Genomic DNA, 26,846 nt, shown 5'->3' on the forward strand with positions numbered 1-26,846 from the left:
GACACCTGGGTGCTCAGTTGGTTAAGTGTCGGACTCTCTTGATTTTGGGTCAGGTCATGATCTCACAGTTTGTGAGATTGAGCCCCCACTCCCCTACCTTGGGCTCTACACCGTCAGTGCAGAGCCTGCTTGGGGTTCTCTCTCTCCCTCTCTCTCTCTGCTCCTCCCCAGCTAGCATATTCTCTCTCTCTCAAAATAAATAAATAATTTAAAAAAAAAAAAAAAGAAAGAAAGAAAGAACAAGTCATTGGTGAGAATCTCCAGAACTTCCAAGGCTCAATGAATTTCTCCAAGTACTAAATAGGAATCTCCCTTTCTCTCTCTCTCTCCCTCCCTTCCTCCCTCTCTTCTTTAAAAAAAAATTTCTTTTAATGTTTATTATTTTAGAGTGCATGAGAGAGACAGCAAGCAGGGGAAGGGCAGAGAGAGAGAGAGAGAGAGAGAGAGAGAGAGAGAGGGAGACATAGAATCGGAAGCAGAGCCTGAAGCAGGGCTTGAACTCACAGACCAAAAGATCATTACCTGAGCTTAAGTTGGCTACTTAACCAACTGAGCCACCCAGGCACCCCTTTCTCCCTCTCTGTCTTTGTCTCCGTCTCCATCTGTCTCAAAATGCCCTTTCAGGGGAAATTAAAAAAAAAAAAAAAAAGCCCACTGGAAAACATGGTTGTTGTATGAATATTCCAAAATTGGATTAGTCAGAAAAAGAAATCATGTGGTTGTTAGGAGAAAGGAGCCTGGCCTTTTCTGTGACATGGGCGACTGCGTCTCCTTTACTAAACTGTGGTAGAGGGCTGTCATTTGTGTTGATAGGGAGGCAGTATTATTCTCCAAAAAGAAAAGAAGATTGTGGTTTTTTTTTTTATCAATACTTAATGAACTAAAATTATAAAATTAAAAATGAAATGTTCTTCAACCTTTATGTTCAGTTGATAAATCGTGCTCATTTTTTCAACCACCTAATAATGTTGGGAAGTCAAATACAACTTTTCATTATTATTTTTTTTTAATGTCTATTTATTTTGAGAGGGAGCGTGCAGGCATGTGAGTGGGGGAGAGACAGATAGAGGGAGAGAGAAAATCTCAAGCAGTGTCCACACTGTCTTCCCAGAGCTCAGTCTCACTAACAGTGAGATTATGACCTGAGCCGAAATCAAGAGTGGGCCATTCAACCAAATGAGCCACCCAGGTGCCCCTCCTTGTTCTTTAATCAGCACTCAATCTGTGTGTAAATTTGACTGATTAAATTCCCCTAAACAACAGCATTTCCAAACTTGACTAAATTCTCTTAGATAGTTCAAACTATAGTTGAGTATGATATCTAATTCTTTCAAGTACTTCAACTGGGAGTTTTTATAATTCTCAGAGGCAAAATTGCCCTGTACCCTCAAGTATTAGCTTGTCCATCTGATAAGTCAGACTTCAGAACCCAACAAATCAGGATCCCTAACCCTATCACCCATCCTAACCGCAGCCAAAGCATACATAAAATAGTGCAATGATTGCAAAACTTGCTACCACAACTATATAAGCAACTTAAACAAGCCCCCATATAATAGGCTGGAGTTCCTTCTTCATCTCAGAGTTAAAAAGGTGCTTATCGGCCACGGAGTTGGATCCCACATCCCAGGCCCTGGGCCTGCAGTGCCATAGGGGAGAGAGCAAGTGTGGGGTCTCAGGAGTGGAGCAGAGGCCCAGTGAGTCAGGCTGGCACCCTCATTCCCAAAGACCTCCTTACCACCTGGTAACTCACTTCTTTGCCTTTATGGGTTTCCCCCCCCGATAACAGTTTACCCCTGCATAGTCCCCACCTGCCTCTACCTGGTCCCCTATCCCCCTCAGAGGATCCCAGAGTCAGTCCTGCACCAGCAGATCAACTCTCCATGCCCTGATGCACACTGCATGGCGACAGTTGTCAAACAAAATACAAGCCTGGTATGTAATCAGGGGTTATCAGTACATATCATTTTCTGAACCTGTTATTAGAAATTTATATAAAGCTTTCCTGAAGCACGCCTCATACTGTTTGCCTCTTTTGAGGTTGTAATGGACTCAGGGGCTTTACAGAATGATTATTTTCTTTTTAATGCTCACAGTGTCACAAGTGTAGCCCATGGGAGCCCCTTATTTAAATTAGCTCCTTTTTAGTCTTGAAATACCCTGTATCTTTGACAGCAAGCAAGCTGTGTCAGGCTGGCTTTCATTTTCCTTCTCTACAACACAGAATCAGCTGCTATGATTGAAAGCAGCAGAGAGGCCCTGGGAACGTGACACTGATTTAGGCTGCTTTAGTAAATATCAGAAATTCGTATGTATGTGTCTAATTTTACCTCCATCTTTATTTACTGAGTACTCCTTTAAAATTTTTTTATGTTTTTTAATTTTATTTTTGAGAGAGAGAGAGAGCACAAGTGGGGAAGGGGCAGAGAGAGAGAGACACCAAATCCGAAGCAGCCTCCAGGCTCTGAGCTGTTGGCACAGAGCCTGACGCGGGGCTGGAACCCGCGGACGGCGAGACCATGACCTGAGCCAAAGTCGGATGCCCAACCGAGCCACCCAGGCGCCCCTGAGTACTCCTTTAAAAAAACTTTTTAAAAATTTATTTATTTTGAGAGAAAGAGAGAGAAGAAGCTTGAGTGGGGGAGGGGCAGAGAGAGAGAGGGAGAGAGAGAGAGAGAGAGAGAGAGAGAGAGAGAGAGAATTTCAAGCAGATTCCATGATGTCAGCGCAGAGTCAGACTCAGGACTCTTTACAGGACTTGAACTCTCGAACCGTAAGATCACGACCTGAGCTGAAACCAAGAGTAGGATACTCAGCTGAGCCACCCAGGTGCCCAGGAAGCACTCTTTATTTAAAGCAATCTGATGTAAAATAAAATAAAATTTTCAGTATTTCCCTCCCTTTTCTGAGCCACCGGCTTCTCTCATCTGACATACCCGTATCTTCTTGCCAACTTCAGTGCATCATGCTATACGTTAGTTTCCCCAACAACATGATTAAATCACATCACCTAACCTGTCACACAAATGTGCACCTATTTAGATCCTGGAACCCTCACTTGGGTCGCCTGCTCTTTTAAAGTCCTTATGTGTCCCATTGGCCATTGTTCTGGATTTGTCTGACAATCACCACACTCTATTAGGAGCCAGAGCTTATGGGGTTAGACATAGAAGACTGAAATGTAAAGATGCTTTCATATCTCTCATAACACCAAAATCAGTAAGATGCCTTGTGACTATCAGGCATTAATACTTACAAACGGACTGTTAATATTACTTTACATACCAAACCATTGACTGCAGTTTTGGTACTGCAGTGTCTGTGCTTGTGGGTGGCAGAAAAAGAGAAAAGAGAGGGGACAGGCCTTTTTAGTCACTTTTGGCTCAGTTCACTTACAAACATTAATTCAACAAGCATGTGAGTTCCCACTACGTGCCATGCCCTGTTCTAGGCTCCAGGATCCCCGTCCTTGTTGGGATTACATTCTAATGCCAGCAAATACACTGTGTTAGCTAAAGCATGTTTGCTTCCAAAACCTGATTTAAGCATGTTCTAATTCCCCAGGAGCCTGTAGGAGCAGAAAGAGGTCCCCTTACTCCCGATATATAATCCCTCTAACTGAAGTGCTATAGCATGGAACGCTTTTAACAGAGAACAATGCCTTCCAACGAAAAGGCAGGAATCTGGGACAGATTACTTATTGAGTCACTGAATTGCTATGAATGATTTTCCATTGAAATATAAATGTTAACATTCCAGGCTTTGCTGGCTTCATAGAGAGATTAGAAAGTAGGAATGTACTAAGAATGTGCACACAAGAGGACTCCAAGATTAAGAGAAGGAAGGCAACAAGAGGAGGGGCAGAGGACGCCTGGAGCTGGTCTGTGTCCAAGCACATCTAGATGGCTTCTCAAGGGCACATAGGCCTGTGCTCAAGGACATTCTCAAGGACAATGGTGGCCTGCACTCTGTTCTTTGCCTACAGATTTTATTTGATTTTTAAAAACTTTTTACGAGGTACACATACATTCAGAAAAGTACATATACCCTAAACATAAAACTCACTGAATTTTCAGCAACTGAACATACCTATGCAAACAATCCCAATTAACAAGCAAGATTTTATTTTGGGCACCTGGGTGGCTCAGTCAGTAAAGCCTCTGACTCGATTTTGGTTCAAGTCATGATCTCATGGTTCATGGGTTTGAGCCCTGCATTTGGCTCTGTGCTGACAGTGCGGAGTCTGCTTAGGATTCTCTCTCTCTCTCCCTTTCTGTCTGCCCCTCCCCTGCTTGGGTTCTGTCTCTCTCTCTCTCAAAATAAGTAAATAAACACAAAAAAATAAATAAATAAAGGGGCGCCTGGGTGGCTCAGTAGGTTAAGCGTCTGACTTCGGCTCAGGTCATGATCTGGTGGTTTGTGAGTTCGGCCCCACGTCGGGCTCTGTGCTGACAGCTCAGAGCCTGGATCCTGCTTCCGATTCTGTATCTCCCTCTGTCTCTGCCCCTCCGCTGCTCATGCTCTCTCTCTGTCTCAAAATAAATAAAACGTTTAAAACATTAAAAAAAAAAACAAATAAAAAGCAAGGTTTTATTTTAATAATATGAACAATTTTGCATGTGACATGAAATCCAAAAGGTCAAAAGAGTATGTATGAAAGAAGTCTCCCTCTTACCCCATTTGCCAGTCACCCAATTCTCCTTTCTAGAGAAAAAAAAACATTGTTAATAGTTTCTCACCCAGTGGGTTTTATTTAGTTTAGAAAGAATTTTTAATTCCAGGATAGTTAACAGACAACGTTAGTTTCAGGTGTACAGGTGTGATTCAACAATTGTATACATTGCTCAGTGCCCATCAGAAGTGTGCTCTTAATCCCCTTTACTATTTCACCATTCCCCCTCCCCCCCCCCCAACCCCCGTCTGGCAACCATCAGTTTGTCCTGTATAGTTAAGAGTCTGCTCTTTAACCAATGAGGGTTTTAAGATTTTATTTAAATTTATTTTTTAGCATTTATTTTTGAGAGACAGAGACAGAGTGCAAGCGGGGGAGGGGCAGCAGACTCTGAAGCAGGCTCTAGGCTCTGAGCTGTGAGCACGGAGCCCACCGCCCTGGCCTGAACCTGGGAACCTAGAGATCATGACCTGAGCCAAAGTCGGAAGCTTAACCAACTGAGCGCCCCAGGCGCCCCAAGATTATTTTAAAGTAATCTCTACACCCAAGGTGGGGCTGGAACTCACAAGCCCAAGATGAAGAGTCACATGACCTGCGCAATGAGCCAGCCAGGCGCCCCTAATGAGTTTTAAATCAGACTTTCTGACAACTGTAGGCTCTTTGCTGGGTGGGGGATGGGAGGGTGAAGTCCTCCCTTTATAGGAGCTAAATAAGACCCCTGAACCTGTCCCAGACTCGCCTGGCCTAGGCTGCCCAGAGTCAACAGCCAAAAAGGGTCCAGGGCCGCGATTCAAGCAGCAGCCACGCCAAGGTCCGCCCCCACGCCCGCCTTGCCCCCCCCCCCCCCCCGCCTTGGGTGACAGGTTGGGGGAAGGCAGGGCACAGACGCGGGGGAGGGGTGGGAAATCTGAGACTCGAGTCGTATGGGCCCCTGGCCATTAAAGAGGAAGCTTCCGGGCGGCCCAAGGGTGGGCAGAGGGCCATCGTCAGTCCTGGGAAAGGGGAAAGCAAGGAGGCCTAGAGGGCGGCCTTTCCCCGGGAGAGCGTGGAAGGAAGGCGGCGGCTGCCACGCCAAGGAGGAAGAGAGCAGGACAGGGTGGGGACAGCCCCTCCGGGGGCTTCTGGGGGCGGATCCCCGGGGTCTGGGGGTAACCCTTCTGGGTGTCCGGGGACTGTCCTCCCTCCGGGGTCTGGGGGCGGTGCTCTCCGGGGTGTCTGGGGACGGTCCTCTCGCTGGCCGGGCTGCAGCGTGGAGACCCGGAGGACCCGGCGGGGCGGCGGCCCCGCCCCGCGATGCTTTTTCTTTGGGGATCTCCAGGAGAGCCTTTAAAAATAGCCTGGCTGACGTGTGAAGAGCGGCTTCTATGGCAAGGGACGAAGTGCCTGCTCTAGCGCAAGCTTGAGCGAGGATTGAGCGAGGAGGAGAAGGGGCCGAGGCCGCCCGCGGGGAGAAGCGTCAACGCCGCCGCCTGAAGTGGGGCAAAGGTCGCGCGTGGCACCCACCGCCTGCGGCGGCCCAGACGCTCTGGTTCTTGTGCCCGAAGCATTTTCACTCTCGACATAATAGGGAAAACAGAATTTTCCATAAAAGGATTTTGTTTTTCCCTTGAAGACGGTACACTTACCGGGTCATCTTTGGGCCTTCCCTTTCTTGATAAAGAAACTCAAAACAGTGACCTCTTTCATATATTCTAGTTAGCTCGTGTCAAATGAGGCGTTTAACTCATCAGCATTTCGGTTAGGTTTGAAGCTGATAGATAACAGATAACTGATTTATGGACACCTGAGTTCAGTCCGGAGCTATGCCACCTCGGGGGTATTGAGTTTCTGGCCTCAGGTTTATCACCTCTTTGGGAAGATGAAACTAGCACCTTGGATGTAATCCATGACACCAATTTGCGTTACATTGTGAAATCCGCCGACGACTTTTCTAAGACTTAAGAGGAGGAAGAGACCCATGCGAATAAAAGAATCGGGGAAACATTCCAAGAAGAGGCCCATCTTCAAGTTTAGGTGAGATTTCAGTAAGTAGTCACTGGATTACACGGAGTTGAACCTCCTGGAACCTTTTGTTGCCTTTTATAACCGGAAAGCAGGGTGTTAAGGGAAGGCTTTGCCCACACAGGGCTATGTACATCGCCCAGGTGAACGCATTCGAAGTCCCTAGCACCTCGGAAGCTCCCCTTGTGGGAGGGCTCACTGCTGGAGAAATCCCTACCCCCACCCTGAGGTAACCGCTGTCCCAACATTAACACCACGTGTCCATTTTGTTTCCTTTTGAACGTTCACGTATGCCCTCTGTGCCAGCTCTCAGGCTGCCGCCTCTCGGTTCCAGACCCACGCTCCCGTCGGCCTCGCGCTGCGGGCGAGGCTGCCTCAGCGCCATCCCTCTGTCCCCTGTCCCTTGATACCCAGACTCCCCTGGAAACCAGCTGCAGGGAACCTGCAGCTCGTAGGAGAGGGGAGGGACTTGCTTCTTCCTGCTGGCTTCCTGTTGGCTCCCTTTCCTGCCAACGTCACCCTAGCAACCTGCTTCCCCCCCCCCCCCCCCCCCCCCCCCCGCCCCAGTGCCAGCAGCGCTTTCCGGCAGCAGTAATGGAGTCTAGTTTGTAATTTTCGCAGCAGTTAGAGAACCCCTCTGAGCGCCCCCCAAGACACCGGTCCCAGCACCAGAAGGTTGGGGAGGGGGCTGCCTCCAAGCTTCTGGATTTCAGGAATTTCAGCTTTTTTCTTCTTGTGCCCCAGTCCTAGGAGGCGGTAGCTACCTCCCTGATACCTGTTTTTGACTTTTAGTCATCTAGTTAATATCTTTATACCTAGTTAACTGTTCTTTATGATACATCCTGTCTATTGGGTTAGCTGGTGTGGTTTCTCTCTCCTTACTGGTTGCTGACTATAGAATCTATTCTGGGTTAATTTGTGCCTGGCTTCTTTCATGCATCATGGGAGTTAGACTCAGCTGGCTTATTACACGCAGCGATAGTTCATGGATTGTCGCTGCTGCTTATCACTCCGTGGATACACCGTCTTTTATTTATCCAAATACTGTTGTCATATTTTCAGTTTGAGCTATGACATGATGCTGTTGTGAATATCGTTGTACCTGATTTTCAATGCCTAATGTGCGTGCATTTCTGTCTGTGTGTCCCAGCAGTGGAAACGCACGATAGGGCATGCATATGTTCAACTTCAGTAGATCATGTACACGGTTTTCTAGAATGGTTGCACCTGGTTACACACCCATCAGCAGCAGTGCAATGAGAGTTGCCATGTTGCACATTGTAATGAGTTCTCCATACCTCAAACTTAAAAATGTTAGCTATTCTGGGGCGCCTGAGTGGTTCAATTGGTTAAGCTTTCAGCTCAGGTCACGATCTCACCGTTTTGTGTTCGAGCCCCACATAAGTCTCTGTGCTGACAGTGCAGAGTCTGCTTGGGATTCTCTATCTCTCTCCCTCTCTCTCTCCCCCTCGCCTCCTCATATTGTCTCTTTCTCAAAGTAAATAAACTTAAAAAAAATTTTTTTTTAATTTAGCTCTTCTGGTATATGTGCAGTGGTATCCTAGTGTATATGTCATCTGCATAACAACTTCCCCCCAAATTTGGTGGCTTAAGAAATTCATTATCTCACAGTTTTTGTGGATCACCATTTCTTTGGGAGAGACTTAGCAGGGCAGTTCTGCTCAGGGTCTTTTACTCAGAGTTTGGCTAGAGGCCCCAGTTGCTCTTGGTGTTGGCCTCCCTAAAGCTCCTTGGGCAGCCACCTAACATGGCAGCCCGTGGTCCTGTCCGAGTGATCCAAGAGAGGGGGCGAGGGGGAAGCCACACACTTCGATCTGCTTTATTCTCTGTTGGAAACCAGTGTTTACTCCTAGACTGCCCTCAAAGGAACTAGTCCCCATGTCTTGAAGGGAGAAGTAGCAAAGAATTTGTGGACTTTAAAACCCTCATGCACACCATGGTTTTCATTGACAGCTGGTTATTAACAGAATTGAGATTGCCCATTTGAGTATGCTCTTTGGTGAAGTGTCTGTTCGAACCTATTGCTCATTTTTTCTCTTTATCGTTTTTTATTTTATTTTTATTTATTTATTTATTTATTTTTCTTTATCGTTTTTTTAAAAATTGATTTGTTGGAGTTCTTTGTCTATTCTGGGCACAAGCTCTTTGTGAGAAGTAGGTGTTGCCAATATCTACTCAGTCATGGGAAATTTCTCCTTTATGCCTTTCAGCGTTTTCAAATTTCTTGCTGTTCGCACATGCGACTTTTATATTTTAAAATATCTTTAACAAGTAAAAGCTCTAGTGGCAGACCAACAGGGAAGCAGACGACACAGAGTTAAAACATCAATGGATGTGAGGGAAGGAAGGCAGTAGGTGCTGTCAGGACAGCTATTCACTGGAAATTAGTCACTGACCTGAACATTCCAAACTCTTGTTTCTTTGGAAACATATGAGGGCAGACATTTAAGAAGACTTAATTAATAAATTTCTGTTTTCTGTCCCAGATTTTGGAGATGACTCCAAGGATAACATATTATGTTCCCTACCTTCCCAAAAAAGGGTTACCTCATCCCCAGGGATGCAAATGTTTTCAGTTCTACTGTTTGCTTGCTCACAAAAAAAATGCATAGCCCCGAGCTGAAAGTGTGAGCAGGAACACTGTATTTATTTGTAAGAAACTAGCGAAGCAGCAGAATTTCTACGTTGGCTGATCTCAACAATCTCTAATCAACGTCCCCTTTCTCGAGGTTTCCTTCAGAATTGATTTATCTTTAATTTGTTATGGGAAAGCCTTCTCCATTATAAACCCTTCACCAATTAATACAAATATTTTCAGATATCCTAATTCTTGGTACTTTGTTGTCCTTTGGCACTTAATCTAAAACTCTGTCTTGAAAGAATTCTTAAGTTTTCAGAGCCCAAAATGATATGAATGGAACAATATTATTTGTGAGGTCAATGAGTGTTTTTTAAACAGTTTAACCTGAGAAATAAAATTAAAAGCCTCCAGATTTTGTCTTCCCTACTTAGTGTCTCTTGGAATCCTGCTGAACGACCTCTTTCCTAACCCAACCCCTTACCTGGTTAGGATCTGCTGTTTGAAACATAATGTGAAGAGGAAACTTATTTTAACACTGTAAGGATCTGGGAAGTCTCATCACAGTAGAGGGCAGCTTGCGCCACCTGCTGGGGACATTAATAGTCCTTGTATCCTCGGCATGAGTCTAATTAGTTCACAACCTGACCACTTCTAGTATTTCTGATTGACGATTATTTGCCTTGAGACCCTTTGTCTTTATGTTTCAGAGAAAAGCAAAATATAACTTACCCTAGAGACAAAATAAATTTAAACCAAAATCTATAGCGTTATCCCAGCCAACATCTGCTCCTACCCCAAAGGATGTCCTAAGGAGTGGCTCAGATAATAGGCAGAGCTGAGAAATAGCTAATGTCTTTAGGGTGATCACAGTGGTGTGTGTGCGTGTGTGTGTGTGTGTGTGTGTGTGTGTGTGTGTGTGTGTGTGCGCATGCGCATGGTCCCACCAAACTGATGTCCTTCCCTCCCTCTCTTCCTTCCTTCCTTTCTTTTTTCATCTTTGTGTTTCTTCTATTTCTTTCCCTCTTTCCTTCCTTTGACCCGCTCTCATTCATTCCCCCTCTTCCTCCTCCTTCTCCATATTCTTTCCCTTTTCATCTCCCTTCCTTTCTTTCTCTCTTCCTCTAATGAACAATTTTTTGAGAATCTGATATGCATCCAGAACAAAAACTGTGAGCAAAATAAGCTCTAGGTATATTCTTTTGTTGGCTAACTTCCCAAGTTTCAGACTCCTGCAGAATTCTGTGCTGTGAGCTGAGGAAACACAAGGGGCCGAATACTCAGTGTTCATGTGGTTCTTGGGTGCTGGGCTCAGAGTACCCCGTCACTAGCCAGTCTGTTGGGGCCTCTGCTCCCTAAAGAGCCAGAAAGAGTGCAGTCAGAGACCTGGGCCTGGAGGTTCCAACTTGGCCCTCACGACTTGTCAGTATCAGTTGTTTCTTTGAGCACTATCTAGCCTGCAGCAGTGTTGAGTCCCCAAACTCTCTACTGTCTGCTGGATTCCTGCCCCCTCAGCCCGCCCTTTCCCCCACACCTGTACTCCTCTCTGTCCCCCACCCTTGTACTGGGAGCACCCCTACTCTATGATGGTCTGGGCCACTGGTCTTCTCAGCTTGGTCTTCCCTGCTCCTACTCTTGAGCCTTAGCCAGACCCCACCCAACCACCCAAGGATAGACCTCATTAGCTCTGTGCTCCTCAAGGAAGAGTTTAACAATGAATTGACTCTCCATGAATACCAGACCCACTGCTTTCTTTGCTTAGTTACAACTGGTTGCTATTCCAAACTCAATCTAGCTGATCCAATGGTGAGTACCTTAAATCCTTATTTTCTTCCTGATGTGATGGCAGTTTCCATACTGATGACTCTAGTAGGTTTTACTTGCAGGGATTTAAGAAAATTACTTTATCTAATCTGAATTGGAAACCCAGTGAACTAATTTCATAATCTCTGGGTCTGTTTCTTTATCAGAATGGGTTAGAATGCATCATAGGAGGTGATGAGTCTTACGGTCACAAGTAAGACTTACTGTACTTTGTGCTCTCAGAGCAGTCTAAAAGTTACATTACTTTTTCTTTTTACTGTTATTGAATATAGGGGGAGAGTGATTGTGTCTACTCTTGACAGGTGTTTGAGATAATTCATATTTGAACATATCTACGTGAGAATAAAAAGTAGTCTCCTTTGTCTTCTATTTCTTTTGTAAAGTTATGAAAATAATTTTAAAACTGTGTTGACTATTACGTCTTCAGAGAAAATTGGTCAGATTTCTTTGAAGGTCTGTCCTAGCTTTTGAAATGATACCTACTATCGTGTGAGGCAAAGCAGGCAGTTTTGATCCTTTCTTACGCGAAGGTATAGATGGCACCAGAGCTGAAGTCCATCACGGTTGATTTAAACAATTATAAATAATTACCAAAGCAAATGAAATAAGCTAAAGTTTTAAAAGTGTCACAACACAATCAAGTACTTTCTTATGGACTGGTGAGGGCAATAGTCAAGAAACCATAAAGAATCTTGGAGGTTTTCAAATTATCTAGTGGGATTTCTTTGTTGACATATTCAATAATATACATTGAAGTGAAAGCTGGGTAGCATTTTAGTGAAAAATCAGAAGTCCCAGCCCTCACTCTGACTGGCTAGTGACCTTGGGTACGTTACTTAACCTTTCTAAGTTTTAGTTTCCACGATTGTAAAAAAAAAAAGTGATAATAACAGGGTTCATCTCATGGGATTATGGGTCTCACTTAATTGTCTTAAACGAGTTATTAGTGTTTAGTATGGGGCAAGGTGTATAGTAAGTGCTCAATAAATGTCACTTAATGAAGCAAATTAGTTTCACATTCCTTTCGGTAATACGTTACTGTGGTAGTCAGCCTCCTGATATTCATGCCCTTGTAGAGTCCTCACCCATATTGTACCAGAGTTAGTCTGTGTGACCAATAGAACATGGCAGAAGTCAGTGTGTTACTTCTGTGATCGGGCTATAAAAGGCTATGGCTTTCACCATCTTGGGCTCGCCTCATTTTGGGGGAGACATTCAGGTTGCTGACAGTTTGGCTACTGGCAAGGAACTGGGGTATTTGGCCAATAGCCAGGGGGAACTGGACGCTGCCATCAAATATGTGAGTGAGCTTGGAAATGGATTCTCTAGCCCCCGATGATGGCAGCCCCAGCTGGTGGCTTAACGGCAACCTCATGGGAGACCCTTGCCCCAGATCCCCAGAGCCTAAAATAGTGGTGCATGTCACAGCTGATGATGTCTTAGATTTCAAGAAATATTCTCATTTGTCTAAATCACATCAAAGTCACATGGTCAATCTCACCCCACCCCCCCCCCGAACCATACTTCTTAAACTGCCACAATCTTCATTTTTAGAAAAAAAATAGTGTATATCTAAAATGGAGATGCCTAGGCACATTTGCCATCTGGAGGGATTTTGGCAATTACTGACCAACTGTGAAACCAACTTATCATTGTGCGATTTTTTACATCGGAGGTGTTGCAAGGGATGTTGATTATGGTGAAGAGGAGGTGATGGCTTAGAAACCTGTAAAAGTGTTCTGGGAAGGCACGGAGAAAAAGGCTGCTGATTATGGGTCCACAGGATAAAGCCTGGGTATACAGGGACTTTATCCTGTGGCTCATCAGTCTCATCCACAAGTCACTGGTAGGTTGGCCACTGATATCATGGGATAGAATGAAGCCTGCAGGCAGGGTGTCTCTCTCTCTCTGTGCTCCCTCCCCTCATCCCACATCCACATCAGCTAGTGTTAGACATAGTGTGAGGTGAGGTGAGGGAGGGAGGAAGGAGGTAAGGAATATAAATGAGGTGCTTCCAAATTTTTCCATGGTAACAAGAAGGTAGTTTGTCAGCAGGGAAAATTTGGATCCCTGGAATTAGACTTTTAGGTGTTTGTTTAAAACTAATGCAGATCACCAACATGCTCATAACGCGTTTACTAGTTCATCAGAAAACCCACGTACTAATTGTAGGGTATGATCCAACAGAACTGTCATGAGCTCCATATTTGTTACATAATTATTATTTCTGCTTTGACAGTGCCCTGCAGTCTCTCCCCTCTCTATTTTCTCTCCATCACCCTAGTGTAGTGCTTTGGCTTCAGCCTTTTGGCTGACCCTCCATCCAAGCACCATAATGTTGGCACATCAAGGTTCCTAAAGCACTACCGTTTAGTGCTTGCAAACTGCAATAGATGCTGTGGTTACTGGAATGACGCCCCTTCCTCCGCCAAAGATGTTCACATTCTTATCCTTAGACTCTGTGTATATGTGACCTTACATGGCAAAAGGGAATTACAGTTGCAGATGGAATTAAAGTTGCTGTGGTGAGATAAGAAAGATATTTGGTCTCTGTCCCCACTTCCTGAAACAGTGCTCCTACAACTCTTAGAATTCCTAAGTGAGGAGGTGTTCCAAGGAGGTGACTCTTGCTACCCCAGATAGCATCAGGGTAAGAGCCAGTTGCCAGAAAAGTCAAGAGTTGATTAGAATCTTGGAATTTTCAGCCTCATCTCCCCAACCTCTGGGGAGGAGGGGAGGACTAGAGATTGAGATTGTTGCCAAAGGCCACAATCATGCTTACATAGTAAAACTTCATAAAAATCTAAGGAGATTCCAAGTTGGCAAGCACATCCATGTGCTGGGAGGGTGGCACATCTCATCTCCACAGGGATAGAGGCTCCTGCACTCGGTGTAATTCTGGTTCTTGCCTTATGTGCCTCTTTATTTGGCTGTCTTTGTATCCTTTAAAATTTAGTAGCAAGGATAGCAGTTTCCTGAGTTCTTGGAGTCATTGTGTATGTGGGGTTGTATTGTGGGAACCCCTGACTTAAATTTTTTTTTAGTGTTTATTCATTTTTGACAGAGAAAGAACACACAAGTGGGGAAGGGGCAGAGAGACACAGAATCTGAAGCAGGCTTCAGGCTCTGAACTGTCATCTCAGAACCAGAAGTGGGGCTTGAACCCATGAACCATGAGATCATGACCTGAGCTGAAGTTGGATGCTTAACTGACTGAGCCACCCAGGCACCCTGGGGGAACCTCTGACTTTGTAGCCAAGTCGAAGAGAAGTGAGGCTAACCTGGGCACCCGATACTTGCAACTGGTATCTGAAATGAGGGCAGTCTTGTGAGACCAATCTTTAAACCTGTGGAGTCTGATGCTAACTATGGATAGTTAGTGTCAGAATTGAATTGAGTTGTAAGACACTCAGGTGGTGTTAGAAAATTGGAGCAGTAGCATTTGGAAAGATGCTACATGTTTGGTGTTAGGAGGAAAAAAGATCCTCAGTTTTTGATCAGTTGACCTTGAAAAGGGGAAACTATCCTGGATTATCCATGTGAGCCCATAAAATCACATAAAATCCCTAAAAGTAGAAGAGGGAGGTGGAAGAGGAAGTCAGAATAGTGTCATGGGAAAAGGATTAGATCCATCATTGATGGCTTTGAAGATGGAAGAAGTGACCATGAGCCAAAGAATATGGATGGCTTCTCAATGCTATAAAAGGCAAGGAAATGGATTCTCCCCTAGAGCCTCCAGAAAACTCAGTCTTGCCAACATCTTGATTTTAGCCCAATGAGACTCATGTAGGACTTATAACCTACAGAAGTGTAATATAATAAGTCTGTGCTTTTCAAGCCACTGTATTTGTTGATAATTTGTTGCAGCAGTAATAGGAAACTAATACAGATACCATTTCAATCTTGGTCTTATGTTACATTAGACAATACCCTACTTCCTCTATCTTATCCAAAGTCTACCTACCTTAATGCTTAAATTTCTTTTTGTCTTTCTTTCCAGAGTTAACATTTCTTGAGCATGTATTTACAATTGATGTTCATTATCCTTGGATCCTATATTTCTGAATTTGCCTACTTCCTAAAATTTATCTGTAACCCCCAAGATCATTCACAGATACACGCAAGTGACAAAAAAGGTAAATTTCCCAATATGTGTATTTCCAGTTGAGGTCACACAAGACCCTCTCTGTGGCCTTGTTTCAGCTCTCACACTGTGAAGAAGAATCCTTTTGGAGTCTATTTAGTGGCCTGTGTTTTGCATCTTTGTGCTTTTTGTTGGCTGTCTTGTTTACAACAGGCCCCAAGTGTAATGCTGAAGTGTGGTCCAGTGTTCCTAAGCTTAGCAAGAAGGTGTGATATGCCTTATAGAGAAAGAGCCTGTGTTAGATAAGCTTCATTTAGGACATGCCGAGGGTGTTGTAGGCTGTGCCCTAAAGGATAATAAATCAACAACATGTATTAAAGAAGGTGTCTTTAAACAGAAACACACATCACACAAGGTTCTGCATTGATTTGCTAATGAAAATGTTGTGACCAGTGGTGTGCAGGAACCTAACCTAACATTTCCTTTAAGAACAATGGCTCAGTATTCACTAATTCAGTGAACGCCTCAAAGAAAGAGAAATTATTGCATTCACTCATACAAGCTAACACATTATTTTTTTAAAGCAGTCTCTACCCCCAATGTGGGGCTCAAACCTACCACCCCAAGATCAAGAGTCTGATGCTCTACTGATTGAGCCAGCCAGGTGCCCCGGACTAACACATTGCTGATACGTAAAAAGTACTTAATAACTGCTGATTGATTCTGGGGGGAAAAGCAGAGCAGATCATTTTTTTTTGTGATGAAGTTATGTGGTGTGTTTTGTGGTTTGTTTGGCATATAGTGATTTTTATTTGTTGTATACAAATATCTTCCCATGCCTGGCTTAACTAAGGCTAAGAATGAAGTGCTCACAAACATGTCACTGTTCCCTAATAACTTTTTGGTTTATGTAGGATGTATTTGTGTGAATAAAACTAGAACGTGTCTATATTAAAATATCAAGGGCTCAACCTTCTCATTTTGGGTGGGGAGAATATTTCCTCTCATTTAGCTCAATAATTGTCAGCTTTTTATTTTTAGTATTATTATTTAAAATGTTTATTTGTTTTTGTGAGAGAGAAAGAGAGAGAGAGAGAGCGAGCAGGGGAAGAGGAGAGAGAGAGTGGGACAGAGGATCTAAAGTAGGCTCTGCACTGACAGCAGAGAGCCTGACCTGGGGCGTGACCCCATGAACCACAAGATCATAACCTGAGCTAAAATGGGATGCTCAACCAACTGAGCCACTGGCCATAAAGCCAATTTTCAGTTTTTTAATCATATAACCTTAAAGGGATTTTGAAAAACTGTACCCCCTCACCCACATTAATAGTCTTCGAATAATTTCTTTATAAGTTTAAATAGTTGCTACTCTGATGCAATTGTCAACACATTTAAATGAAACTGTTACATCTGTCTTTTAAATATGTCCAAGGAAATATAGGTGTCATTGTGATTTATACCCACCTATATACATTTTAAAAAATGAACACGCTTATTTATTTATTTATAAATTTTATTTATTTACTTTTTAATTTTTCCTTTTATTTTAATTTTTTTTTAAATTTACATCCAAATTAGTTAGCATATAATGCAACAATGATTTCAGGAGTAGATTTCTTTTTTTTTTTTAATTTTTTTAAATGTTTTATCTATTTTTGAGACAGAGAGAGACAGAGCATGAATGGGCGAAGGTCAGAAAGAGAGGGAGACACAGAATCTGAAGCAGGCTCCAGGCTCTGAGCTGTCAGCACAGAGCCTGACGCGGGGCTTGAACTCACGGACCATGAGATCATGACCTGAGCCAAAATCAGACGCTTAACCAACTGAGCCACCCAGGCGCCCTCAGGAGTAGATTTCTTAGTGCCCCATACCCCATACCCATTCCCCCTCCCACAACCCCTCCCATAACCCTCAGTTTGTTCTCCATATTTATGAGTCTCTTATGTTTTGTCCCCTTCCCTGTTTTTATATCATTTTTGTTTCCCTTTCCTTATGTTCATCTGTTTTGTCTTTTAAAGTCCTCATATGAATGAAGTCATATGATATTTGTCTTTCTCTGACTCACTAGTTTCACTTAGCATAATACCCTCCAGTTCCATCCATGTAGTTGCAAATGGCAAGATTTCATTCTTTTTGATTTCCGTGTAATACTCCATTGTGTGTGTGTGTGTGTGTGTGTGTGTGTGTGTGTGTGTGTGTATACCACATCGTCTTTACCCATTCATCCATCGATGGACATTTGGACTCCTTTGCATACTTTGGCTATTGTTGATAGTGCTGCTATAAACATTGGGGTGCATGTGTTCCTTCGAAACAGCACACCTGTATCCCTTGGATAAATACCTAGTAGTGCAATTGCTGGGTCGTAGGGTAGTTCTAATTTTAGGTTTTTGAGGAACCTCCATACTGTTTTCCAGAGTGGCTGCACCAGTTTGCATTCCCACCAGCAGTTCAAAAGAGATCCTCTTTCTCCGCATCCTGGCCAACATCTGTTATTGCCTGAGTTGTTAATGCTAGCCATCCTGACAGGTATGAGGTGGTATATCATTGTGGTTTTGATTTGTATTTGCCTGATGATGAGTGATATGGAGCATTTTTTCATGTGTCGGTTGACCATCTGGATGTCTTCTTTGGAGAAGTGTCTATTCATGCCTTTTGCCCATTTCTTCACTGGATCATTTGTTTTTTGGGTGTTGAGTTTGATAAGTTCTTTATAGATCTTGGATACTAACCCTTTCTCTGATATGTCGTTTGCAAATATCTTCTCCCATTCTGTCGGTTGCCTTTTAGTTTTGCTGATTGTTTCCTTTGGTGTGCAGAAGCTTTTAATTTTGATGAGGTCCCAGTAGTTCATTTTTGCTTTTGTTATCTCTTTTTTTTAATGTTTATTTATTTTTGACACAGAGAGAGAGACAGAGCCAGAGTGGGGGAGGGGCAGAGAGAGAGGGAGACCCAGAATCTGAAACAGGCTCCAGGCTCCGAGCTGTCAGCACAGAGCCGAACATGGGGCTTGAACTCATGGACAGCGAGATCATGACCTGAGCCAAAGTCAGACGCTCAACTGACTGAGCCACCCAGGCACCCCTAACATGCTCTTTTTAAAGTCAGAAATCTTACATTTTCTTCTCATCTTGAAATAATATTTCTATTACATACACTTGTTTTTGAAAGTCTTTTATTGATTTCTACATGAAGATATGTATATAAATGAAAATTCAATCTTTAGAAAGTCTCCTCTAACCATTAGGCTTTAGGTGTTTAATCATCTCTTTCCAGTAATCCAGAGTGAGGTTGATGAGAAATGTTTTGTATCCTTAAGGAGAATGCATTTTTGTTGGGAAGGTAAGACTCACATGTAGAAAACAGTAAGATGACTATTGAGCAGTGCTTGCAGAGTTGATGCATGGACTTTTAGGAAGAGGGCGGCCACCAGGAGTTGGAGTGCCTGGGCCACCAAGCTGGAGTTGCTTGGGTACAGAAAGGACATTTTCAAATCTGTATCAGGATAAGTTGCTTTTTTTTTCTGAGTGAAATATCCAAGTCCATCTTAATAATTAATTCAAGATGAATTATTTTAAGATGGCCCAATTAAATTCTGTTTAAGGCATTGTGCTAATTTCTGGGGATACAGCAGTGAATAAAGGATTTAAGATACTCCTACAGCCTGTTCTTTTTCCTAGTGGTGACATTGGGGACAAGAATATCCCTAGAAAGAGATCATCACTAAAGGGGGAACAGGAAGAGAAAAATGACAGGAACAGCAAACAGTATAAGAAGCTAATATTAAAAAAATAAAAAGGTAATTACTTACTGGAATTAGTAATATATTTTTCTTCTGATTCATTTACCATAGTTGAAAATGCATTCTCTTTTCTTCTGAAACTGGCTGGGTCTACATATGAAAAGTAACTGAACTATGACATGACCTATAAACTAATTAAATTGTTTCAATTACTCTGGATTGCCACAGGGATTGCCAATGATTAACACAGTATCAAAGGCTAGTTTATGTGTCATAATGCAATCTGTGGTCTCTTTCGTATAAAACCCAAGATTTATTTTTATTTTTATTTTTATTTTTTTATTTTTTATTTTTTTCCAATATATGAAATTTATTGTCAAATTGGTAAAACCCAAGATTTAAAGCTTTTTAAAAACTTTTTCTTTGTTTCTTTCTTTCTTTCTTTCTTTCTTTCTTTCTTTCTTTGAGAGAGAGAGAGAGAGAGAGAGAGGGAGTGAAAGCAAGCCCAGTGTGGGGCTCCATCTCATGAACTGTGAGATCATGGCCTGGGCCAAAATCAAGAGTTGGATGCTTAACCAACTGAGCCGCCTACGTGCCCCATCTAACATTTTATATCTAGTAAAGGGTTTAATCCTCACAACAATATTATGAAGTAGATATTCATATCATTCCCACTTTACAGATCCAGAACAAGGGATTAAGGAACTTGTCCAAGACCACACGGTTAATGAGCGGTAGAGTTGGGCCTTAGGTCCAGGAGGTTAGTCCCACAGTTGAAATGCCTAACTACTGCACTAAACATAAGGTTGTGTAGAGTCATGGCGACATATCCAGTTATATCCAGTTCCAAGTCATCGGATGGCACCCGTTCCAGGCCATTTCAAGAACTTTGTAAGCTCCAGGCTTGTTTCAAATTAAAAATCCCATTGCATTATATTAAACATTAAAATGCTTCCACACCCATATTAAAAACTATATATGTATTTGTGTTGTTGCTGTAATACATTTGGAAGGATTTCAAAAAGAGCACTTTTGCTCTTGAAATTACTTAATCTTGAATAATATTCAGTCTATACTTGACCGATTTCTCGACAATCTCTGGGCACACTCAGGGATTTGATCAAAGCGAGAAAAAACGTTTTTATGAGCAATAACGTTTTTATGAAAACTCAAGTTTCCAATGAATAAATTGGATACATTTTATAGTGTTAACGAAACACATTAACTCCAATTTCACAGTTTTCCTTTCTGTATTTTAGAATTAAAAGTTATTATAAAATAAAACCCAGGCACAGGAAACCACACAGACCAAATGTGTGGGCTATGAATTATTATAAAGCAAACACTCTTGAAACCACCACTCAGGTCAAGAAGTGCAACTTTTCCAGACACCCCAGAACCCCCTACCCAGTTGCTGTTCTCAGTCACATCACTCTGCCCCCCAAAATAACCATTATCTTGACTTTCATAATAATCACTTCCCTATGAGTCTTTGTAGTTTTACTACCCACATAGACGATGTAGTTTGGTTTTGTCCATTTTTTATAGGTCTTTTGAGCTTCTTTTAATTTATTTTTAAGTTATTTTGTTTTTATTTATTTATTTTTGAGAGAGAGATAGAGAGATAGAGAGAGAGAATCCCAAGCAGGCTCTTTGCTGTCAGCACAGATCTTACCACTGTGAGATCATCCCCTGGGCTGAAACCAAGTGTTGGACACTTAACTGACTAAGCCACCCAGGTGGGGGTTTTTTTTGTTTGTTTTTTGGGGTTTTTTTGGTGTTTATTTAAATTCCAGTGAGTTAACACAGTGCAATATTAGTTTCAGGTTTATAGTTTCGTGATTCAACACTTATATATGACCCCTGGTTTTCGTCATAGTTTCTTTTAATTTAAAAGCTCCATTTGCGGGGCACTTGGGTGGCTCAGTCGGTTGAGCGTCTGACTTTGGCTCAGGTCATGATTTCACGGTTCGTGGGTTCAAGCCCCACGTTGGTCTCCGTGCTGACAGCTCAGAGCCTGTAGCCTGCTTCGGATTCTGTGTCCCCCTCTCTCTCTGCCCCTCCCCGCTCATGCTCTGTCTCTGTCTCTGTCTCTGTCTCTTTCTCAAAAGTGAATAAAGATTAAAAAAATTTTTTTTTCAAGCTCCATTTGCCATCCTCTCCTTTCCTTACAATCTATTTGTTGAAGGCCCATAGAGTTTGTCTTGTAGAATTTCCCACACCCTGGATTTTGCTGGTAGCACACTCACACCCAGTTTAACATGTTCCTCTTTCCTCAGTAGGCCATGCACGTTGTCATCTTGATCGGAAGCTTGATCGGCTTCTTCCCCTTGGCAAGAACAGAAGATGGTGTGTTCTTTCCTCAGGCAGAAGAGACCTAATGCCTGATGTGTAATGCTAGAACTTGTCACTGCTCAGTGATATTAATTCAACAGGAGTTACAAAGTAGACATAATCTAATTATATCCTGTCTTTTTCATCTATTCACTTGGAGTACTTCCATAAAACATTTCGAGATCAACTCTTTACTAACCCAGTGTACAGTTCATATAAGAAAACCAGGGTACATTATAATTCTTTCTCTTTATTTGTTTGCTGTGTTGATTATATTTTCATGGTGCAGTTCAAAAATTAGTTTCTTATTTTATTATCTATTTAAAAAAATGTTTATTTACTTTGAAAGAGCTTGAGTGGGGGAGGGGCAGAGAGAGAGAGAGAGAGAGAGAGAGACAGAGAGAGACAGAGAGACAGAGAGAATCCTAAGCAGACTCCTCTGTCAGCATGGAGCCCAATATGGGGCTCAAATTCACAAACCTGGAGATCATGACCTGAGCCTAAATCAAGACTCACATGCTTAACTGACTGAGCCACCTACATGCCCCCCAAATTAATTTTTTAAAACAATATTAATATGAACTCATGGATTTCAAGGTATCTCATGGGTTTTAACTCATTGTAATTATTATCTTTGTTGAGGTTCAGATATCCTGATCTTTGACCTGAGCCTTTTCAAGTTGCCTTTAAGTCTTTTAGATATCACCCTAGTAATCTTGGATAGACCTTTTTGTCTACTTTGTAACCCCTGTTGACAAAGCGGGAAAGAACATCCAAAGAAATAAAGACAGTGTCTTCAGCAAGTGGTTCTGGGAAAACTGGACAGCCACATGCAGAAAAATGAACCTGGACCACTTTCTTACAACATACACAAAAATGAACTCAAAATGGATAAAAGACTTAAATGTAAGACAGGAAGCTATCAAAATCCTTGAGGAGAAAGCAGGCAAAAACCTCTTTGACCTTGGCCGCAGCAACTTCTAACTCAACACGTCTCTGGAGACAAGGGAGACAAAAGCAAAAATGAACTACTGGGACCTCATCAAAATTAAAAGCTTCTGCACACCAAAGGAAACAATCAGCAAAACTAAAAGGCAACCGACAGAATGGGAGAAGATATTTGCAAACGACATATCAGAGAAAGGGTTAGTATCCAAGATCTATAAAGAACTTATCAAACTCAACACCCAAAAAACAAATGATCCAGTGAAGAAATGGGCAAAAGGCATGAATAGACACTTCTCCAAAGAAGACATCCAGATGGTCAACCGACACATGAAAAAATGCTCCATATCACTCATCATCAGGCAAATACAAATCAAAACCACAATGATATACCACCTCATACCTGTCAGGATGGCTAGCATTAACAACTCAGGCAATAACAGATGTTGGCCAGGATGCGGAGAAAGAGGATCTCTTTTGAACTGCTGGTGGGAATGCAAACTGGTGCAGCCACTCTGGAAAACAGTATGGAGGTTCCTCAAAAACCTAAAATTAGAACTACCCTACGACCCAGCAATTGCACTACTAGGTATTTATCCAAGGGATACAGGTGTGCTGTTTCGAAGGAACACATGCACCCCAATGTTTATAGCAGCACTATCAACAATAGCCAAAGTATGCAAAGGAGTCCAAATGTCCATCGATGGATGAATGGATAAAGAAGATGTGGTATATATATATACTATTACTCGGCAATCAAAAAGAATGAAATCTTGCCATTTGCAACTACGTGGATGGAACTAGAGGGTATCATGCTAAGAGAAATTAGTCAGAGAAAGACAAATATCATATGACTTCATTCATATGAGGACTTTAAGACCCAGAACAGACCCAGAACAGATGAACATAAGGGAAGGGAAGCAAAAATAATGTAAAAACAGGGAGGGGAACAAAACATAAGAGACTCATAAATATGGAGAACAAACAGAGGGTTACAGGAGGGGGTGTGGGTGGGGGGATGGGCTAAATGGGTAAGGGGCATCAAGGAATCTACCCTGAAATCATTGTTACTCTATGTGCTAACTAATTTGGATGTAAATTAAAAAAATTAAAAAACCCGAATGTAAGCATACTAAATAAATAGATAAATAAGTAAAATGAATTAGGAAAAAAATATTTCCACATTTTATCTTATTTAGAAATGATCCAAATACTCAACAAATATCTATCATTTAACTTAACCTAGTATAACTCTAAGGTTTTAAGTTACCAGAAAGATTTTGGAAGTTATTTTCAAGCAGACATATTATAAAATGGAAGTATTGTTGAAGGATTCATTTATAAACTTTTATACCACTTACATCTATTTAATTCATATGTTCCTAATGATAATTTTTGGACTGCTCATGAAAATCATATGAGACATTAGTAAGCTAGCCATCATCTTAAGTAATTTTGGTGTTGTTGACAAATTGTGTAACATATGCTTGTTTGGCAAGTATCAAAAGTCACAGAAGTAAAAAAAAAAAAAAAAAAAAAAAAAGAGGTTAGACTGGGAGAGAGCCAAAGCATAAGGAGACTCTTAAAAACTGAGAACAAACTGAGGGTTGATGGGGGGTGGGAGGGAGGGGAGGGTAGGTGATGGGTATTGAAGAGGGCATCTTTTGGGATGAGCACTGGGTGTTGTATGGAAACCAATTTGTCAATAAATTTCATATATTAAAAAAAAAGTCACAGAAGTAAAGAACCAAAAATTTAAACATATGACTTCCTTTTTTTTTTAATTGCTGTGTTTGACATACATCAGACAATTAATTTGCTCTATTTTTTATTCTTAGGATAAATTGTAATTTTATGATCTTGTTAAAAGATGAAGTGAGGCATATTAAAAATTTTAAGAGTTTATTTGATATGGAAGCAACCTGTGTCCATCAATAGATGAATGGATAAAGTAGATATGGCATATATTTACGATGGAATATTATTCAGCTGTGAAAAAAAAGAATGAGATCTTGCCATTTGCAACGACATGGATAGACCCAGGGGATATTACGCTAAGTGAAAGAAGTCAGACAGAGAAAGACAGATACCGTATGATTTCACTTATATGTGATATCTAGAAAACAAACAAACAAACAACCCAGAAACAGATCCGTAAATACAGAGAACAAACTGATGGTTGCCAGAGGGAAGGGGGTGGAGCAGGGGTAGCATGGTTGAAAGGGTGTGGGAGATACTGGCTTCCAGGTATGGAATGAATAAGTAATGGGGGAATGAAAGGTACAGCACAGGGAATATAGCCAATGGTAGTGTAATATGTTGTCTGGTGAAAGATGGCAGCTCCACTCACAGTGAGTATAGCATAATGTATATAGAGTTGTTGAATCACTATGTTGTACACCTGAACCTATCGTAATGTTGTGTGATGACTCCACCTCAACAAAAAAAAGAAAAGAGTTTATTTGAGCAAAAGTCTATTCAGATGGGGAAGCATCAAACTGGAAGGGGTTAGAAGGCACTCTATGGACAGGAGCCTGGGGAAAGACTCAGAGAAGGTGTGGAAACCAAGTCAGAAAATCACTGATTGTTTACAGCGTAAAGTCTAGTTGGCTGTTGGTGTTTGGTTGTCCTTAGGTTTCAAATTCACAACCTTGAGCTATTTATAGACCTTGGTTTTAGTTTGCTTAGGTGAGCTGCCAAGAGCATTAGAGTCATTTCAGTGTGATGGCCTCCTTGTTTCATGAATTCAACAATCTTAAATATCTAGTAGAAATAACTTAAGCTTATTTGAGTAGTAAACCCAAGTAGAATATAAACACATGCCTCCATTATCCTAAATGCTGACGACTCTGAAGACATGCCTGTTTTCATTAAACCAGTAATATTAAATTAGCCCCATTTTCCAAAGATGATTCCAGTTCACGTGAACTTAAAAGCTACTTGGATTAGTTCCAATTTTTCTGAAAGTTTTAGCAATATCTAATTGGTGTAAGTGCTTGTGTTTTTCTAAGCCAATTAAAATAGATCTCTTATATGGGATTTTAGATTAATTCTGGCAATACCCTCTGGAGGGAGAAAATGCCACACACACGCATCGTACATACATAGATACAAACATGCAGACAGACACAAGAATCTTAAAGCTTGCGTCCTAAAATTTTAGCCGTGAGTCAGGCCAACATAGCATTCAAACCCCACAGGTTTATATAAAATGGCTGGATCCAAACTGTGTTTCTGGCAGGTGGAACAGGTTTAGGCTACCTGCTCAATGAAGCCTACCAATATTTGGGGGGAAGACTTTCATTTGCCCTGATATATAATGATAGAGGCTGTGGACTGAATTTTAGGCAAGAGCTCTTTTGGAAACACCAACAGATTGAGGATTTTAAAAGCTCATCTGAGTGGATAAAATATCTAGTTCATTTTTGGGAAGTTAGAGTAAGGAGCCCTTCAGTTGAGGGACCAACAGTAACCTCCTTGGAAGTTTCCATTTCAGAGAGGTTTCTTGGTTTCTTGAAACAACGGTTCCTATCATCAGAGGTTTGGGGCAACTGTTACTTAAAAAGTTCCCCCGTTTTGTTTTTTTCTTAGGTGCAGAACAGTTCCATTTCCAATGTCCTGACCTTTCACAGTATCTGCAAGAGTCTTCAGATGAACAAGGGAGATGTGGGACTTGGTAAGAAGGATGTCTGGGCTTTGAATTACTTCTAGGGTGTCACTTTCCGTCTTTGTAAAGATTCGATTACTAAGATGGGGTCAGTTGTTTTTAATTCCTCAAAGAATTCGGTCACCTCAATGATAATAGCAAGGGGGTGACTCTCATCCAACTACATCGTTTTGAATTTGTTTCTTTATTTCAGAAAGATTTCCCACTAAGATGAAAATCTGAGGATTCCCAAATTCCAGATTTATAGCTATGTGCCTTTGGGATGTTTTTAAGTCATTCCACAAAGGCTAGAGTTTGTTTTCTTTTCCTCTGAGTACATAGTTCCATTTTAGCCCAGTTATTCATAGGTGAGGAGGCCTTAAAAACAGCTCCTCTTAGGCCCTGAATGCTGGCCTCCAATTGGGCAACTTCTGACCACAGACTCTTAAAAAAATCCTTTCAAATATATTATTATCAGGTTTGGTGAAGACAAACGTTGAATTTTCCTGGCAGTATTGACCCTCCCACTTTGTTTCTTTCCAAAGGTATACCTATTACAAATGTGACTCAAAACCAAAGTCAATAATTTTGCCTTTTTATAGCTTAACCAGGGACCCAAGAGGATTTCCAAAGCGGGTGCAAAAGACGCAGCTACCATGATCTAGAGCTACTCCCAGAAGAAAGAAAGACTTGGGGCGCTTGGGTGGCTCAGTTGGTTATGTTTCCGACTTCAGCTCAGGTCATGATCTCACGTGGGGTTCATGGGTTTGAGCCCCACATCGGGCTCGTGCTGACAGCTCGGAGCCTGGAGACTGCTTCGGATTCTATGTCTCCCTCTCTCTCTGCCCCTCCCCTGCTCACGCTCTGTCTTTCTCAAAAATAAATAAACATTTTAAAAAATTAAAAAAGAAAGAAAGAAAGACTTAAGTGAGCTTCCTGATCTCTGGCAATAGTCAGTAGGATATCAGCAACAGTGGAGTGCAGCCCACATCTCTGTGT

The 26,846-nt window shown here is 42.0% G+C and overlaps 1 protein-coding gene across 6 annotated transcripts in view; it reads left to right on the forward strand.

Moving 5' to 3' along the window:
• Window positions 1–5,888: 5,888 nt before the first annotated feature.
• The window catches only part of MPPE1 (metallophosphoesterase 1), a 54,237-nt gene continuing 33,279 nt past the window's right edge, over window positions 5,889–26,846 (forward strand). For 2 of the 6 annotated variants that reach the window (XM_027068459.2, XM_053206747.1), the window contains exon 1: window positions 5,889–6,685. Coding sequence is in view for 1 of the 6 variants with exons in the window: in XM_053206747.1 (XP_053062722.1) it covers window positions 6,630–6,685 (56 nt within the window). In the remaining 5 variants the exon portion in view is untranslated. Of the gene's footprint in view, window positions 6,697–17,597; window positions 17,710–25,792; window positions 25,878–26,846 lie in introns of all 6 variants that reach the window. The other 4 variants (XM_053206744.1, XM_027068458.2, XM_015079624.3 and 1 more) reach the window with 4 other exon arrangements.

This window comes from Acinonyx jubatus, chromosome D3 (genome assembly GCF_027475565.1).
Source record: "Acinonyx jubatus isolate Ajub_Pintada_27869175 chromosome D3, VMU_Ajub_asm_v1.0, whole genome shotgun sequence".
NCBI lineage: Eukaryota > Metazoa > Chordata > Mammalia > Carnivora > Felidae > Acinonyx > Acinonyx jubatus.